The sequence below is a fragment of the Polyodon spathula genome, unplaced genomic scaffold (assembly GCF_017654505.1).
Source record: "Polyodon spathula isolate WHYD16114869_AA unplaced genomic scaffold, ASM1765450v1 scaffolds_1417, whole genome shotgun sequence".
NCBI lineage: Eukaryota > Metazoa > Chordata > Actinopteri > Acipenseriformes > Polyodontidae > Polyodon > Polyodon spathula.
Genome location: NW_024472897.1, coordinates 95,346 through 114,360, shown reverse-complemented (window position 1 = coordinate 114,360; position 19,015 = coordinate 95,346). Strand labels below are relative to the sequence as shown.

At 50.1% G+C, this 19,015-nt stretch overlaps 1 protein-coding gene across 12 annotated transcripts; it reads right to left on the bottom strand.

Moving 5' to 3' along the window:
* Positions 1-248: 248 nt before the first annotated feature.
* On the bottom strand, positions 249-18,383 carry ddr2l (discoidin domain receptor family, member 2, like). Of its 12 annotated transcripts, XM_041242644.1 has the most exons (21): positions 16,719-16,960; positions 16,305-16,378; positions 15,528-15,789; positions 11,625-11,647; positions 10,782-10,912; positions 10,471-10,573; positions 10,081-10,309; positions 9,562-9,709; positions 8,577-8,682; positions 8,244-8,430; positions 7,637-7,883; positions 7,325-7,432; positions 7,080-7,237; positions 6,583-6,769; positions 6,267-6,365; positions 4,877-5,121; positions 4,375-4,502; positions 3,495-3,692; positions 3,065-3,299; positions 2,460-2,609; positions 249-2,286 (listed from the first exon to the last, which is right to left on the bottom strand). In XM_041242644.1, the coding sequence occupies exons 5-21, from the start codon at positions 10,837-10,839 to the stop codon at positions 2,155-2,157; spliced, it is 2,718 nt and encodes a 905-aa protein (XP_041098578.1). In that variant the 5' UTR covers positions 10,840-10,912; positions 11,625-11,647; positions 15,528-15,789; positions 16,305-16,378; positions 16,719-16,960; the 3' UTR covers positions 249-2,154. The 12 variants fall into 12 exon arrangements, with proteins under 12 accessions (XP_041098578.1, XP_041098583.1, XP_041098577.1 ...); XM_041242649.1 differs by lacking the exon at positions 11,625-11,647; XM_041242643.1 differs by lacking the exon at positions 15,528-15,789.
* Positions 18,384-19,015: the final 632 nt, after the last annotated feature.

The window sequence follows — 19,015 nt, the reverse complement described above, 5'->3', positions numbered from 1 at the left end:
GCATTCCTCCAGAGTTTCAGGTGATCAGTCTTAGACACAAACTCAAAAAGGGCACCAATCAGCGCCGGGTTCTGTCCCAGTGGTCCCGGATCAGCGAGAGTCTGCTGCAGCTCCCCAAAACATTCTGACTCTTTTATTTCGTCGACTCTGATAATTACACAAGAATTGATTTATTCAAAATTTACAAAATGCTTCAAAACTAAAGCTAAGCAATTTTTATTACAAAAAACAAACAGATGTCAAGTTACTGCTGTGTCTTAAAATGTCTTTTTAATTTTTTGTTAAACCTAAAGCAATAACAGGGTGCAAGAATGAATCCCCATATTTTACTGTACAGATGCACTCTGATTGCACTGTGTACAGGACAGCAACACAATCCTTTCACACAACAATATATTAGCAGGAAGGGACCAGACATCACTTCCTGTAGCTACATGTGCTCCTAACTGTTCCAGTGCGATCAGTGAGCCCCTAGGCTGGGTTTCCTGAACAGAGACACACACACACCCACCCTGTACCACATGGATATAGATAGACACACAAACCCACACACACACACACACACAGTACCACATGGATACAGACACCCACACGTCATTTCCAATCTTGTGATAACAGGAAACCACTGGATTATTGCAGCAATGGCTCCTGGGAAATGTAGTTCCTCTACTCCTCAAACCATCCACAGTGAGAGGTGGACTTTGAATGGGGCAAACTGATCATCACGTCATCTTGAGCGGGCAATGCTACAAACCCAGCGTCAGCAAGCCGTGCCCCAGTCGGGGCTCAATGCACCCCCTTCACAAGCCATGTTTCACTGATCGAGCGGTGCACTAAAACAGTCAATACTGAGAATAGCAACAAAAAACATTTAAAAATAATAAAAACAAGCAGAACTGTTTTCTAAAGCTTAGGCAAGCAGAAGAAAGCTCTGGTCCCGTTCTCCAAGCAAATCAGAACATCACGCGGACAGCAGGACAGAAACGCCAGCCTGCATTCTGCCCACCACTACACCGACGCCAGGCCGAGGTCGAACTCTGCCCGTGAAGTTTGTCATTTGGTCTGGGAAAATATCTGCATTTTTTAAAATCTTGTAACTATTTAAAATCCCTGCCACGAGCCGACGTCATTAGTTCTGAGCCTAAAATGTATGGATTTATTTTTCAATCTGCATTGCTTTCCAGTGCACAAAAAAAACACAAAAAAGTACAAGTCTCTGACATTTTGTAGGATGTGGCGAATACAGAGGACCGCATGGCCATTCAGAATGAGGTTTCCTTTCACACAGGCAGCCCTGCAGTCGACTTTCAGTCCCACAGGGTCCATTGCACATCAGTCCTTTTTTGGCTCCACATTCCCCTGGTCAGTACGGCTCCTATGATAGCGAGGACAGTAGTTCTGCTTCCAAAGTGTCCTTCAGCCAGGGGTCAGGGAAGACACAAGCAAGCCCTACTCCTGACCTTTTACCCTTTAAAATAACATTCATATGCATGAAAACTAAATAATATTATTAATAAGATTACATCAAAATAATAATCATTAATTCCAAAACAAAATAAAAATGACTCCAGTGTGGGAGAGGAATAAAAAGAAACACACACACCCAAAAAAAGAAAACAGCAGTGCTTTACAAAATGAACCACAGGACCTCACAGACAAATCAAAGTACATAGCTTTTTTTTTTTTTTTTTTTTTTGGTGGAAGAATCTTGAGCGCTGGTTCAGTGAAAACTCAAACAATAATTCTGAGGAGGAGGAGGAGGAGGGAGGGACTGCTTGGGGTACCCCAGTCCTTGACTTCAGTTCTCTCTCTCAGAAAAAAAAAACAGGGATCATTTTTCACATCCGCTGTTGTCCAGGAAGGCGGCAAGTGGCACAGTCCCAGGGAGGGATGAGCTGTAGTGGGTTAGGGGGGGTTCCAGTACCCCTCTGGTGCTCTGTAGTGGGTTAGGGGGGGTCCCAGTACCCCTCTGGTGTTCTGTAGTGGGTTAGGGGGGCCCCAGTACCCCTCTGGTGCTCTGTAATGGGTTAGGGGGGTCCCAGTACCCCTCTGGTGCGCTGTAGTGGGTTAGGGGGGGTTCCAGTACCCCTCTAGTGCTCTGTAGTGGGTTAGGGGGGCTCCAGTATCCCTCGCCCCTGCAGAGTCCCGGCAGGGCTAGGCAATGTGCTCCTGTAGATGGCGATGCACCCTCTCGAAGCTGGGCCTGTCCTTGGTGTCACGGCTCCAGCAGCACAGCATGAGCTCAAAGAGAGCTGGGGGGCAGAGCGGGGGGGGCGACAGGAAGATCTGTGTGGAGAGAGGGGGGGTGGAGATAGGGGGGGCAGGAGAAAGAGAGAGTTATGTGTTGTTTGTGTGCTGGCAGCTTCACCTGTGTACATCATCTGCTCTGTGTCACTGCTTGGGGGCAGGTTGCAGTGTGTGGGAAAGCCCCCCCTCTACCTGTGTGCAGGAGAGCTCACCTGTCGGCCCTGGTTCCTGAAGAACTCCCCAGTGTTCTCAATGACTTGCTCGTCGGACAGCAGGCTGTAGGGCTGTTCCTTGCATAGGGTGAAGATCTCCCACAGCGTCACTCCAAATGCCCACACGTCGCTCGCTGTGGTGAACTTCCCCTGTGGGCGGCAACAGCAGGGTTACAGTGCAGAGCTGGACAAGCAACGCGACAGGACAGCCACGATGCACATGAAGAACAGTGTGACAAGCAGGGTTAAAGCCTCGCTCTTCTGCTTTCCTCCAGGGAACTGCTAACTGCGACCCGGACACATGCTCTAGATCAGGGGTCAACAATCTGTGGCTACAGATCTAGAACACCTGCTAATCTTGTCTAATTAAGCGAATAATTGGTGCAATTAAGTAACTGAGAACTGACCTAATAGCTCTCCAGGGCCGGGGTTGGAGACCCCTGCTCTAGACTGAAGATTGGAACCCTGCATAGGACACAGGCAGGCAGGCAGACAGAGAGAGAGGGAGGCAGGCAGGGATGGAGTTAATGGACATGGGAGGCAGGCAGCCAAGCAAGGAGGAAGGGGTGGGTGAAACGAGGGAGGCAGGCTGGCCGCGGGCTCACCAGCAGGATGCTCTCCCAGGCCATCCAGCGGATGGGCAGCACGGCGCGGCCCTGGATTCGGTAGTAGTCTCCGCTGTACAGGTTGCGGCTCATGCCGAAGTCGGCGATCTTGATGGTGAGCTGGTGATCGACCAGGCAGTTCCGCGTGGCAAGGTCGCGGTGCACGAAGTTCAGAGATGCCAGGTAACACATCCCCGATGAGATCTGAGCCGACATGTGCAGGAGGTTCGGGAGGCTGAGGGGAGACGGAGGCAGAGAGGAGCCTTCCATTATCTGGTCAGAACCAGGAGTCAATGTGGATTCAATGTGCTAGCGTAACGTTACTCAGTGGGTTTCATTTGACTTGATGAAGCAAAGCTTTGGGCTCTATCTGTACAGGCCGAGAGCCCTGCGTGGTCCAGGGGAGTGAGGGGGGGCGGGGGCTCCTCACCTGACAGAGGGGATGTTGTTGGCGTGGGTCAGCGTGCTCTCCTTCTCACGCTGGGACAGGAACTGGTTGAGGTCTCCGTTCTCCATGTACTCCGTGATCATGCAGAGAGGGTCCGCGCACACGCACACACCGAGCAGACGGACGATGTTGGGGTGCTTGAGCCGAGACATGATCTTGATCTCCTTCAGGAAGTCGTTCCTGGGGCGCGGGGGCAAAGACAGGAAGTGAGGAGCAGGCCAAGCAGCTTTGCCCTGGACCCAGTCCTGCATCATGAAGGGGGCGATCTTGTTTAAGCAATAATAATTCAGGAACATATTCTATTCCTGTACATGAATAAAACCTGGCTGTGTCGAATCAAAAACTCCCACTGTGGTAGAAATGATCCGTCCCGCCTCTGAACAGCCAGCTTTCGTACAATCATAATCCGTCCTCCAGAGAACTCTGAAACACTCAGAAGTGCCAGATTCACAAATCCGACAAGAAACGACAATCCAGCTGGAAGCCTTTCTCAACGTCTCCTTCCTTTGAAAGGTTTCGTTGTTGAATTTTAGTTTCTTTTAGCATTTCATAATCATATTTAGCCACAGTACGCATATCGAAGATATTTTCAGCATGTGTTTAGAACCTGACAATAACAAGAACATAACACAAAAAACACCTTGCTTTTCTCCTGTGAAAAACAGGGGTCTCTATAACCCCTGTGCCTCACACAGTCTGCTCTATAACCCCTGTGCCTCACATACACTGCTCTATAACCCCTGTGCCTCACACAGACTGCTCTATAACCCCTGTGCCTCACACACTGCTCTATAACCCCTGTGCCTCACACACTGCTCTATAACCCCTGTGCCTCACACACACTGCGCCAGGGTTCATGTACCTGGCGTTTTTGGAGGCGTCGGCTCTCAGTTTCTTGACAGCGACGAGCACGGGCCGTCCATCGGGGTCAGGGAGTGGGGCGTCCCCCACCAGGAACTCCTGCAGCCCCTCCGCCTCACACAGGTGAACCTGCGAAGACAGACCAGCATAAATACAAAAGAGAGCGAGTGAGAGAGACAGAGAGCGAGAAAGAGAGAGCGCGAGAGGTCCACATACTGGAAGATCAGGCAAGTCAGACTGAACTATAGAATAAACAGTTAAACACACAGCGATTGGTTTCTGGTGTGGATAAGGGCTTTGCAATGACGCTCATATGGTGCAGATTTTGGTGCAATGGGGGGGTGGGGTGGGGAGGGGGAACGCTATAATGAAAGCTACAGGGGCTAAAGCTAATACTCCCACACTGAAAAGTGTAAACATTACAGCGTCAGAAGGAAGGTTTTGTCAGACACACCCGCACGCACATGCACACGCAGATCAACGTGTTTAATTGCTCTGCTCACCTCTCCGAACTGCCCCTCCCCCAACTTCTCCCGGAAGTGCAACCGCTGCCGTGGGAACTCCCCGACGGAGATGTCCTTGCGAGTGAGCGAGTCGACGGTGAGTGCCGGCACGGCGTACATGTTGCTCCCGGTGACGCCCTGCAGGCTCACGATGTCCGTCTCGGCGTAGTGCGGCACGCTGCTCTGGAAACCCTGGTGAGGAGTGCACTGGGTGAGGTCCGGCTCTGCATAGTCACCACTGCACACTGAAACACAGTGAGACAGAGCACTGAAACACAGCTCACAGTCACCACTGCACACTGAAACACAGTGAGACACAGCACTGAAACACAGCTTACAGTCACCACTGCACACTGAAACACAGCTCACAGTCACCACTGCACACTGAAACACAGCTCACAGTCACCACTGCACACACTGAAACACAGAAACACAGCTCAGTCACCACTGCACACTGAAACACAGCTCACAGTCACCACTGCACACTGAAACACAGCGAGACACAGCACTGAAACACAGCTCAGTCACCACTGCACACTGAAACACAGCTCACAGTCACCACTGCACACTGAAACACAGCGAGACACAGCACTGAAACACAGCTCAGTCACCACTGCACACTGAAACACAGCTCACAGTCACCACTGCACAGTCACCACTGCACACTGAAACACAGCGAGACACAGCACTGAAACACAGCTCAGTCACCACTGCACACTGAAACACAGAAACACAGCGAGACACAGCACTGAAACACAGCTCACAGTCACCAGTCACCACTGCACACTGAAACACAGCACACTGAAACACAGCTCACAGTCACCACTGCACACTGAAACACAGCTCACAGTCACCACTGCACACTGAAACACAGCGAGACACAGCACTGAAACACAGCTCAGTCACCACTGCACACTGAAACACACAGACAGTCAGCACTGAACACACAGCACTGAAACACAGCTCACAGTCACCACTGCACACTGAAACACAGCTCACAGTCACCACTGCACACTGAAACACAGTGAGACACAGCACTGAAACACAGCTCACAGTCACCACTGCACACTGACAACACAGTCACCACTGCACACTGAAACACAGTCACCACTGCACACTGAAACACAGCTTGAGTCACCACTGCACACTGAAACACAGCAGTCACACTGAAACACAGCTCACAGTCACACTGCACACTGAAACACAGCACTGAAACACAGCTTACAGTCACCACTGCACACTGAAACACAGCTCACAGTCACCACTGCACACTGAAACACAGCTGCACACAGCACTGAAACACAGCAGCACAGTCACCACTGCACACTGAAACACAGCGAGAGATGTTTCCTGGTTCCTGTGACTGCTTGCAGTGCTCACTCTGGCTTACCACTCATGCTAATTGGTTTATTCTTCGTAGTATGCCAGCCAGTCAGAGGAAAGGAAGTAGGGATGAAAAGGTCATAGGCTGGGTTGCTAAGGATGAGAACTAGAGGGAAGGGAAGAAAAGAAAAGGAGAGAGAGGAGTGACGAAATGCAGCAGAAGGTGACACCTTGAAAGTTTAATAGATTTAGTAAAACTGAAAACTAAATAGTATTAAAAAAATGGAACAGAAGAGAAGGTAAGGCGGGTTGCTGGAGAGGGGAAGGGGAAAGGGAAGGACTAGGGAGGGATAGAGAGGGACGGCGAGGGGTGCAGCGCGTACCGGAGTCCTCCGCGCTCTGGGACAGCTCGGGGAGCTTGTGCAGCAGCAGGACAGGCTCCTGGTACTGTGGGTCCAGCAGGAAGACTGTCTCGTAGGTAGGGTTGCTCTGGGAGCTGTGAACCACCATGGTGTCACTGCAGGAAGAGAGCTGCCCCATCACCTCCTCATCCAGAATCTGGCAAGGGGCCTGAGAGAGAGAGAGAGAGAGAAACAGGTGTCTGTCCTGCACCTGCTGTCCCGCTCACTCCTGCAAGAACGGAGGCCCGTCTACCGGTCGGATTAAACTGACTTAAAATCAGGATTGCTCCTCCCCTTCCCTCTACCATCACTCACATTCACCGGATGTGTTTCACATCTATCTTTTCCTGTGCACAACCAGTAAAGTTTGAATCTGGCAAAGGGAACTGGCCTTAGAGGGTGTGTGTCAGCCCCATCACCACAGACAGCATAGCGTGCGTGAAGCAAAGAGAACGAAGGTAGAGGAGAGAGGACCGTACCTTCTCAAGCACCTTGCGCACGTACTGGCACCACAGGATGAGGACAATGATGACCAGCAGAAGCAGGATGATGGTCACCAAGCAGCCAATCAGGATGGAGGTGCTGACGTCGTCGGGGCGATCCACGGGCCAGCTCACCATGAAGGGGGGCGTGGTCTCTGAGGGAGGGAGGGGACAACAGTTACTGCGAGAACGAGCCCGGCACGCGAGAAGACGCGCAGAAGGAGAGACCCCCGCCCCCCTACCTTGGCTCTGAAGCGTGGTGGAAAGCTCTGGCTCAGGATTCTTGGTGCTCAGGGTGGAAGGCAGGCGGGTGTGGACTGGGACCACCCTGGACTTGAACACCTCCATGTCTGTGAAGCAAGAAAAGAGTTTGAAATGTAGCGTGATTCAGGAGTTATTTCAAACCGAGGAGGGTGGGGGGGGGGACTTCTATCTCAAAAGGGTTTGCAGGTATAGGAGCAGAAGAAGTTCTGCACTGTGCTTCCCTCTATCGCTGACTCTGCTTAGCTCTCGGCAGACAGACAGACAGGACAGTTCAAACGAATGCTACCCACTGGACTGGAAGGAGATCTCGCTGAACATCATCCAGGTGTCTGCGAAGGAGAACTGGCAGCGCAGCTCCTTGCCCACGCGGTTGCCCAGCGGCACGGTGACGAAGCGGGCGCTGGGGTTCTTGTCGTCCAGCACGGTGGTGATGCCCACGGGCTCGGGCTCCCAGTCGGAGATCAGCCGCGGCTTGAAGAGGCACGACACCTTCCTGAAGATCTTCACACCCCTGGAGAACATGTTGTTGCAATGCACCTGCCAGCAGAGGGCAGCAGAGTCAGGCGTGGCTTGTGCCAGCTCTAATTCTATTACAGCACACTGTTTAAATAGCTTCTCTGGCTCCATGCTGTGCCTGGGCACAATTCTCAGCTTCTATGTTGCAACTGCACGGGATTTAGGCAGGTCTTTAAGCTTACAGTTCACTATTTAAAAAATACAGGCTGAATCGTTATTATTTAGCTATGCCCTTACAAAACTTTACCATTGTAAAAGCAAAGTGAAAAGGGAAGGCATGGTAAAGCACAGGTAAGCATTGCAAAGCAAACAGCTGTATTCACGTGCTACAGAGCTCCGTCCATTCCCCTGTACGGAATTCACTCTCAAATTGACAGATACCTTCATGGAGCTGAAGTTCCTCTGCTTGTCAAAGAGGAAGTCCATCTCCACGTAGCCTGGGCCCAGGCTGTCGTTCCTCCAGCCCACGTAGTCGTAGCCCTGCCAGGTCCGGGTCTGGTGAGTCTGGAGGAAATCATCCATCCCCACGAGCCCGTCCGTCAGCTGCCCCAGCCCTCCGAACAGTAGCCTGGCCAGGGAGAGGAGCAGTGGTCAGCCCGGCCACAGGCCAGCTCCGGAGAGACTAATGCAAACCCAGAGGGCTTTAAACAACCCCCAGACCTTGGGCAGCCTTGTTTTAGAAGTGCTAGTCGCTGTACTCCCCCCTCCCCTTACCTGCGCTCCAGGAAGCCGTCGTAGGTGGAGTCGTTGAGGTAGGCGATGGGATACCCAGGCACTGCCATGATCTGACCTTCGGGGGCGCTGTAGGACAACAGCCCGTCTGGAGAGTCAGAGAGAGATAGACGATTTGCCATTTCAATTTTTCAAAGTAAAAAAATAATTACATGGTAACGGTTTAGACCTGGGATGGCCCAAGTTTTCTCTTCCGGTCCTGGTCTTTGTTCCCACCCTATTGCTAAATCTCAGACCCTGAAGCAGTTCATCATATCATTTTAGCTGTTAAACCTGGAGTGGAATGGCCTTCCAGAACCGTGACTGGACCCCCCTGGTTTAGAGCATGTTCTGGTTCTGTTCATTACAAGGTATAGCCACCAGTGGGCAGTATAACCCAAGGAAAAGCAGAGGCCTCGCTATAGATGAGGAACGAGAGAGACAGCTGTGTTTTTGTCGTTCTTGTTGCCATGGTAATTTAAAAAAAAAATCTGTTATTTGAAAAGATAACAAATCATACCTTCCCGGGATTTCTTAAAGATACAAACTTAAGACATGAATCTAAGAATGTTGTGGACTGAAGGAAACCTCCCACAATCATCCCTCAATCCAGCCTAGCCGCCACTCAGCGGTACAGCACATCAATCGGATTACTAGAGGTGCCATCAGCAGCAATAAGGGATCGACTGAGGCATCTCTACACTGTAGTCCGCGTGTCGGTTTTAATAAACCTATTTGAAAAGTTACAGTCTGAAAACAGAGATCTTTTACAAGCTACCATTTCTCATCACAAAACAGGTGTACAGGTAACAGGTTCCGATGTGTCTTATTAACCTCATAGTAAAAACGAGGAATGGCTCAAACTGCATTTTCCACCCTGGATTACTGGTTGCGTCGTGACGAGACACGTCTCTAGCAGGGAGGGGTGTGTCTCCAGCAGGGAGGGGCGTGTCTCCAGCAGGGAGGGGCGTGTCTCCCGTGACCTCACCATGCCAGCTGCAGCCGTAGAGCTCGATGCGCATGCACACAGTGCTGGTCAGCTCAGTGACAGGGATGACGCGCAGGTAACGGGCAATGACGGGCGGGCGCAGGTCCTTCAGAACCACGTCATAGACATTTCTGTTTCCTTGGATCACCTGATCAGGCCGGAGCGAGAGAGAGAGAGAGAGAGAGAGAGAAAGAGAGATGAAAACTCCAGTTCATACAGGGGACAGAGAAACAGCTTGGCTTAAAGATCAAACTAAAAGTGCAGATCTCACAAATGAAACACTTTGATCCATTCCTGGTTTTACTACGAGTTTAGTAAGACACACCCGAGCTTGTTACCTGTACACTGTGGCTAATCGAGCTGGCAGTAAAACCTGGAACGGGTGTAAATGGAGTTCTTATTTCCACTCTAGAGCCTTACTGGAAGTGTAACTAACTCAAATCACAAGGTGATTAAACTGCAATGCAATGGGGGAGTGACTAACATGCATGTTTAACAAATGAACTGATGACTTCTCACCTTCTGCCCAGTCTGGCTCTTCCAGGATATCCAGCGGTCTCCATCGCGGCTGTAGTCCAGCCGGTATCTCCTGACGAACTCCTTCCCTGCTCCCCCCCCACTCCGTCCCTGCGTCCCCACCAGAGTCACAAAGCACAGGCTGCGCAGGTCCACCTGCAAGAACTGCTCATCCGAGGGGTGGAGCGGGCCAGCTGGACACCAGGCACCGTCTGCTTCATCCCTGCCCAGCCTGGAGCGAGGGCGAGAGGAACTTCACTTAAAATCCCATTTGGAAATTTCATTGACTCATTATTTGCAGTATTATTAAAAATATATACAAGCATAATAATAGTAAATCCAATTGTTATAATCAATGATGTTAATGAAGCCTGGAGTTGAAGACTTGCTCACCTGGCGTACTTGGGCCCAGTCGACTCGTACCATTGGCTGGACGCGGTGAGGTCATCGTCTGCTATTGAGCCGTCCTGCATGCCCAGTGCATAGCGGCATTGTGCTGCACAGGGGCGGGGATCAGAGATCAGAGAGGTCAGAGAGCAGTCCCAACACTAACATGAGCTGCAACTTCCCCAACCATCTTGTCTATCGGCCTCTGGGCACACATCTCCTTAGAGGTGCAAGGACTGAGGCTTCCTGTTTACAAGCATTGCAGGAATGCCACTGATCAGGTAGGAACAGTTTTTCTCCAGCCTTGGTTTCCTTACCGGGGTCTGTCTGCGAGCGCGAATCTGCAGGGAGGAGCAGCAGCAAGAGGAACAGCATGGTGGAGAGGGGCAGCTCGCTGAGGGCGTCTGTCCGGAGATCGTCCGCGGGACTCGGCTTGGCGTCTACATCCCTGGGGGGGGGGGGGGGGGGGGGGGGGGGCGACAGAGGAATGTCTCCAAACTGCAACAAATACCTTCGGAGATCCCTTCAGCAAATCAGCACACTCACTCTCACTCACACGCCTGGGCCTTTTCTGTATTATTTATAACCTTGAAAACCCCTTGAAACTTGTTTTTGTGAAATGCAGTTTTAGAACTTGTGCTCCAGGCCACACTGCTTTCCTCCCAGTCCCTCTGCTCTAACCACTAGGCCACACTGCTTTCCTCCCAGTCCCTCTGCTCTAACCACTAGGCCACACTGCTTTCCTCCCAGTCCCTCTGCTCTAACCACTAGGCCACACTGCTTCCCTCCCAGTCCCTCTGCTCTAACCACTAGGCCACACTGCTTCCCTCCCAGTCCCTCTGCTCTAACCACTAGGCCACACTGCTTCCCTCCCAGTCCCTCTGCTCTAACCACTAGGCCACACTGCTTCCCTCCCAGTCCCTCCTCTAACCCTCCCAGTCCCTCCCAGTCCCTCAGCTCTAACCACTAGGCCACACTGCTTCCCTCCCAGTCCCTCTGCTCTAACCACTAGGCCACACTGCTTCCCTCCCAGTCCCTCTGCTCAGTGCAGTAAGCCACATTGTCCTCTCAGCTACTCTAAAATCTTGTAATTTTCCCTACTACACTAAAGGGTTAAATATGTTTGTGTGTGCAGAGAGAGAGAGACACTAATCACTCACAGCTGGTTTCATCCAGAGAAATCCTGTCAGAGAAAGAACGAGAGGGAGGGAGAGAGAAATCATGTTACTTCAGCTTAGAGAGAAGAGATGAAGTGAAATTATGACCAAAAAAACTAAATAAACGATGGCAGGGATTTTGCTGAAGCAGCTGTAATGTTAGAACGAGTGTAGCAGTGTGTGCAAATACACAACGAACAAGAGTGACAAGCAACTCAGTCACCTTGATGATAACGATCTATCCCACTGCGTGTGTGTGTGTGTGTGTGTATTGGGGGGGGGGGGGGGGGGGGGGGGGTTAGAATAAGAAATCTACATGGCGTGGGAGTCAAATGCACGCTTCTCATAAACATGTGTTTGCGTGTCACAGGCACGTTACAGCACTCTCTCTGGGACACAGGCCAACAGCACAGGGATAGAGAGAAAGAGCTGAGGGGTGGGGGAGAGAGAGAGCTGAGCCTCCCTTTCCCTTTCTATATCCTTCCTCTTTTCTCAACCCCTGCCCCCCTCCCCCTGAGACTAGGAGTCTGGCTCTCTGCCCAGACTCTGATTGGCGCTGTGCCAGGCTCTTTTCAAATCGCTGGAAGCTGAGCTAACCACAAACACAGAGCAGCTCTCACAGCGCGGAAACCAGAGCCTAAGTGGAGCCAGCGACCACGTCCAGGTGGAAGACTGGGTATCCATAGCAACTGCAAGACCAGTTACCTTCGGAAGCAGCTCCAAGAGAACCTGCTTCTACCCAAGACGGCATGCAGCATGTGGCTCAAGTCAACCCTGCATTAAACTAGGAGAGGAGAGAGAGAGAGAGAGCGAGAGAGCAACTCTGCTGTTTTATGTCATGTTTGACCTGGAAACAGCCCTGTTCAGATATCAAATTCCTTTCCAATTGCTCATATTAACAGAGGTATCACATGACACGCGAGGAACAATAACAGCAAACAGCAATCCAGAAAAAGAAGATTAGAACTGGGGGGGGGGGGGGGGGGGGATCACGCCTCACCCCACTGCAAAATGGACAGGCAGAAACGCACCATGAACAAGCCACTATGATGCAACTATTTCCAGTGTGGGTCAGAATGGATATTGTAAACACTATATGGAGCAATATTCTCATGTGACACTGCAATCCGGTATTTCAACATCAAGGGTATTACTAACCCTGCAAAGAGAACCACACAGCGCCACCTACTGCTGCAGCGGGTGAAGCAGCGTGTGCCCCCTATAGGTAGCCCACGATATGCATGAATTATTGAAAAGAGCTGATAAAACTAAGTAGTTATGGTCATCTAATAAGTATATTTTTACATTAATTTTTTTTCCCAGTGCAGCGGGAGCCAGCTCACACTCAGCAGAGCACAGCTGGGTGAATTCCCAGCTCCGTTTCAACTCTGCATTCCACGAGCACAATGCAAGCCTCCAGAGACTCAGTCAAGGGGCCACGGCTATCATCGCCTGCCTCCGACACACACCATTCTTACAGAGACGGGGAGAGAGAGAGAGAGAGAGAGAGAGAGAGAGGCTCCCTTGCTCAAAATGATCACGTTGGTATTCCTGTGTTCTGGACTCTCTAGATCAATTAAAAGAACAATTTTTGAAAATGATTCACGCCGCGGTTTTGACTAAATCATACCAATTTCGCCACTCTGAATTTAAGGCATGCTACACAAGGTTAATTGCTCCACGCATTTCCCCACACCCCCCTCTGGACTCTCGGGGCTGGCAGCTATGGGGTTAACACCACTCTCAGCTGAATCAGTAACACAGCTGGCTGTACAGTTCCACTTGGCAGAGGGGCAGTGAAACAGCACGCCCCTCAATCAGAGATTTTATAGCTGCCTGTTAAAGACACCTGACATGGGGGCAGGCTGGCCACACAGGGGGCACCGGGGGCTGGGACCCTAGCTTTGGGATGAAGGTGGAGAGAAAAGGGGCCTGAGAGTTGGGGGCTGGGGAGAGCACAGTGTGCAGTCCATCTGGTTTCCATTGTATAGGCTGCATGAGTTATGAGGACAGGTTCAAATTGAACTTAATCTCAACAGTCTAGAAGCAAAAAATTATAATCAGGTGAGGGCCCCTTTTACAGGGGGGGTGACGTATGGTAGTTTATAAAAGCAGTTTACAGGAAGCACTTATGCGAAGGCGTAGCTTAGCTAAATAAATAAATAAAAACGGGCACGCTTAACGAACAGAAAACACACAACCCTGGTGTGCAGCACAGACCAAACACCCTGCTGTCATTCTGGCCATGTGTTCTGTGCCAGTCTATTTCTACCTCCGCTACAAGTTGCATTCCAGGCCAGGTCAGCAACAGGCATATATCCCCTGCCAAAGATCCAGACAACACATCGCAGCTACTCTACATGGCACAGCTACGGTATGTACGCACTGAGACTGCAACACAATCAGGACGACGTGATGAGCTTCCCCACAACTGGGAGGGCAGCTCTCAAGATATGTCTAAAAGGTCTGTGTGCATGCGTGTGTGTTTGTGTGTGTGCGTGTGCGTGTGTACACACAGAAGTGCAGCTGGTTAAAGAATCTGAGAAAACAAAAACGCTCAAATCACCATTTACAGGGCTCTGCGGCTTGTGAGGTCACTTCCTGTTCTGTTCCACCACTCTAGCTGCTGGTGAGAAGAGGATGGGGGGAGAGAGAGAGATGAAAACTCCCAGCCTGGAGAACTACAACCTCTAACTTCCAGGACTAGGGATGGGGCACACAAAGAGTGAACAAAGGCTCTGGATCGTAGCCCTCCAAAGCCCTATGTTCACAAGCAAACATGTACCACACCAGCGACCCTTAAGCCCGTAGATATGAAGCTCTGCTAACCCCTTCTCAAAGATCACCATGGGATTTCTGCAAGGCAATTTTGCAGTTCTCCCCATGGATATTCTATGTGTGTACCATTGTCTATCATACCTCTCTGGGCATGTACAGTACGTTTGCCGACCCCCCCGCCCCTCTCTCTCCAGCAGGTGTCTTGAGCTCCAAATTACTCCCACTTTTGCGGCAAGTTTTCCTGCCCGTCATCGCCACAGGAAAGCCTCAAGCCTACTGTTTTTGGCACCAGGGGCAGCATTTAGAGCCAAGCCTGTCAACTATTCCCCGAGTCCCTGGGAACAGGTGATACAGAGGGGGCCTCACCACAAGAGAGCAGATGGGGAGAGCAAGAGAGAGGAGAGAGAGAGGGAGGTCTGACTAGCACAACAAAGACAGGTCCTCTACCACAGCCCAGCCCTGCAGGAGTCCCCCGGAGCTAAACGCTCTCTGACTAAGAGGTCCAGTCTTTCTGTTCCTCACCCAGTGAGTCCAGCCTGCTCTCTGGCCAGGATGTACACAGTTCCTGCTGAGCTGTTTCATCAGTAGTGTAATCTGAGCAGAGTAGCCTGTGTAACTTGCCACTGGTACAGCGCTCATGGAATCAGTTCCAGGTTCATCTGAGCTATTTCCAGACTCCTGTTTCTCACAGGATTGCTCGGCTTCTCTGCAATCACTAGCTTGGGTAGCAGCAGCCAGACATCAGCAAGTGCACCTGGGAAAAGTGGCTTCCTCCTCGTGAATCTCACACACACACACACACAAGCTGAAGTTAATGGAGCAGTGTGACCGAAGACAGGGGTCAAGGGTGATGTCCACAAACCAGATAGGGTTACAGAGCCTAACCCCATCCTGCTGACATCACAAAGCAACAATCACAGGGGGATGTGCGTGAGTGTACGTTTGAGTGACCAGGTTGTGTGCTGAAGCATGGAAAAACAGAAAGACAACGTTCCTGGCATTCGAAAGCTATGCAGCATGCACTTTATTAGAATCTGCACTTTATATGGGGCTGGGGCTCCATTTGCCCCGATCACAGCCTCAACACGACACAGAAGGTAGGAAGGGGTTTCAAGGGATGTGACTCACTCAGTATATTTCAAGCAGTGGGTGCAGAGAGGTAGACAGTAGGCTGCTTCGTTCAAGTTCAGAACTCGTAGTTCGGTTTGGTTCTAATGTAATGTTTAAACGGGGGCTGGCAGTATTGGGCTCCACTGGGAAGATGGACTGATCAGACCCCAAGCACGCCTCCAGCAAAGACCAGCAGACAGCCTTCTTTCACAAGTTTGCTTTTCACCATTGCGCTGCCCGTGTTTCTGTCCAGCACAACCGTTTGCTTCTGCATTTATTGCTTAAATAAAAAAGGAACAACGCAGAATTAAAATAAAAACCCAATTCTGTTTAAATTTGTAGCCGTGCTTAAAAAAAATAATAATTTGCACGACTTGATATTTTCTTTCGATTCTGGGCCCAGTTTTTCTTCTGGTTTTATGACAGGCCGATTGCCCAGGCTTAACCCTTTTAAAAGCTTGCCCGTTTTCCACAGATGCCGCATTGACTGAAATGTCATCGGATGCTCAAGTTTCTTTCAGCAAGCTGATCAGATTCGTGTCTGAATAACTTATCCTAGCTGAGCGTGTTTGTGTGTTGACATGCACAGGGGCAAGCGCGTTTTTATGTGTTTTCATGCATGTGTGGCCATGCTGTGCGTGCATACCGTGTGCACATGCGAGCCAGCGATAACGTGCGTGCATTGCGAATGCATTCCAGCACTGAAAAGAATAAAGAAGCGTGCTTTAAGACAGCGCCCCCCAGCGCGAAGAAAGACGCAGGGCAGGCAGCGGGTCGTGTCATTTATAATCGTACCTTCTAATTAGCAGCCCTCGAATCACGAGGCAGTTCCTGCACAACTTGAACCCCGCACTCGGGTCTGTGTACCGCTGCGTGAACAAAACGGGGAATCACTTTGATTAGCAAGAAGTCACAGTTTCCAGAAGCTCATAACAAAGCCGCCTGCTCGGTTCGGCGAGACCCTTCCAAATCGATCGTTTTATTTACTTTTTGCGTTTGTTTTTAAAACTTCAAAGCTCTGTTTATTGTCTCTGCGACGCTTCTGGAAAAGAAATACATTTAAAATTAAACTTTTGTTTTTTTAATGTTCAGTTATGGCGCCCAGCGCCTAACTCGAAACCCGCATTTCTTTACCACAAAACCTAATGAATACACGGGGCTCAAACAAAAGAAAGACAGCTTTTTACAACAACAAAAACCCGTCTTTACCTGCTGCGCAACTTCGCCGGTTTTCCAGCAACAATCCGTAAAAAGCCTTCTCTAGCACTTCTGTATTACCCGGTGGAAAACATAAACGGTGGATAAATCCGAGGTTCAGTACTGCGAATAATAACTGGATGTTTCACCCCGTTACAACGTCACAGAAGAAGGAAAAAAAAAGTTTCAGTGTGATTTTTACAACACATCCCCCTTCCGGCGACTCGAGGAGGGGGCGACTGATCATCGGTTTTGGGAAAGAAACCCCCCCCCTGTTCTCTCTTAAAGGAACAGGACTCCCATTGCCAGCTCTTGATCCGGCCGGGGCTGTGTAGCGCAGGGTGAAGAACGCGTTCTCTTTAACTCTAATACCGGCTCCTTTGTGTTTTAATTACCACCTGAACAGCGTTTCCATTGTGAAAAACTCAAGACCGTGCAGAACACGAACCCTTCCCCGTTTCCTTCTCTCACACCCCTTTCAGTCACTGATTGCACGGTTGTAATGTGTTGCGTTTCCTATGTATGTGTCTGTTTTATAATTCATATCTGGTTTTTTTTTTTTTTTTAAGTTGTCAGGGCAACTTCTCGAACTTCCAGAACCCTAACACCGCACCATGCGTTATATCGCGTGTAAGGGTTAAAGTGCTGTTCAACATTTAGCCAGTGGTGGCTCAATTTGCAATGCAAAAATCCCCAAAACATGTAGAAGGCTTTTCAAAACACAGAGTGCTGTTTTTGGCAATAGAAGCAACATCTGTCGCAGTTCTGAGAAAGTCCAGGATCCATGTCAACTGCATGCAAACCCCCCCCCCCCGGAACTCCCCGAGTACACCGTGTCCTCTAGAGATAAACATTGAGCATTGCATCAGCAACAGCTTGAGAAACGCGCTCCTATCTGGCGCGCATGCGTTTGTAACACACACTCCTGTATAAGAAGGTGAGAGGGTTTTCTTTTTGGGATCAAGAAATTCCTTAATGCGGTATTGCAATATTCGGTCACGGGGGGGGGGGGTCAATGCGTGCTGCATGTTCCAGATTTGCACCCCCTCCAGGATGACGCAGATCTGACCGCTCTTGGTTTCCAGCTGGCCAAAGGGAATCTGGCAGTCCCTGTCTTATAAAACTGTTACATTGATGAGTGTGGTTTTAATTCGGCTTTTAGTGATTTCAAATGTTTGAAAGCTTGAGGCGGAGCGCAGGGGAAACACATTTTGCAATCCGAGATGATTGGGTAATGCAGTGCCTCGCTAATGGCCCCCCCTGACTGTCTGTGTTGCTATATTTACCTACTTAATGATCGACGCTAACGGGGCACTATGTTATGCACTGCTTATTACTATAATAAAAGTGAAATAATTCGTCATGTCCAATTGAAAGGTAGTTAAAACAAAACAAAACAAAAAAAAACCCCAGCATTTTCTTTCTTGAAAAGGTCCCGCCCTTCGTTTAAACGGCGCCGTTTAGTTTAGTGCACGGAGTTTACAAATGTTTTTTGAACCTTACTCTTAATTGTACAATGCATCCGCTGGTTTATTCCCAGAGATCGATCACCAGCAGCAGTTTCACCCTAAACGATAAGCCGTGTTTTCATACGCGTCTAAATCTTTACCTTGAGATGGTGAAAGCAGCACCGTCCCGTTCAGGTCCTGCGCTTGCGCGCATCCTCTAATTGCTTATACACAGCGGCGGGAGGCGTGGTCCCAGATCACACGCAGCCGCACGCAACCGCTCAGTGTTCCTGCACTGCACCGCCACCTGCTGGTATTGCTGTGGTACTACAGTCACCTCGGTCTATTTCGTTATACGCTCGCTAATCCAAACCAGCTGGAACACTTTTTGTGATTTGTTTATAATCTGCGTCGTACAAAAAATGCATTTGTTTATTTAAAAAAAATATTTTTGATACTCAACTTTTATGTGATGAAAACACGAGTGATGCAGTTTTGGAAACGTGACTATGCTTTGTAGACAATCCCCACAAACACACACGCATCGAAACAGCTCTGTGGCAATGGCAGAGTGTGGACAGCAGGTGGCAGCACAGCACCACAGCAGCGCTGCGGCTGAAGACGCATTCAAACACAAGAAAGAGGATGTCGCTTCAAACTCATTTGTATAATTGATTTGGTGGTTCCTATCGCAATTATTCGTCTGCTAGATTGTCTGTTTGTTTTTATCAGCCTGTGTTTCCCTTGAGTTCCGGTACTGCTCCTCAGTTCTTGTTGTCTGCCAGAGTTACGTGTAACCCAGGCTGGATCAGCGAAGGCGCCCTTAAAGAAGCAAGAAGCAAGAAGCAAGCACCATTCATT

Excerpts from the sequence above, each read along its gene's own strand:
- ddr2l (XM_041242640.1), bottom strand. The coding sequence starts at position 18,368 with ATGCGCGCAAGCGCAGGACCTGAACGGGACGGTGCTGCTTTCACCATC. Across the intron at positions 8,683-9,561 it reads CTACGGCTGCAGCTGGCATG|ACGGGCTGTTGTCCTACAGC; the intron begins GTGAGGTCACGG and ends CTGACTCTCCAG. Across the intron at positions 7,238-7,324 it reads CACCACGCTTCAGAGCCAAG|AGACCACGCCCCCCTTCATG; the intron begins GTAGGGGGGCGG and ends TCCCTCCCTCAG.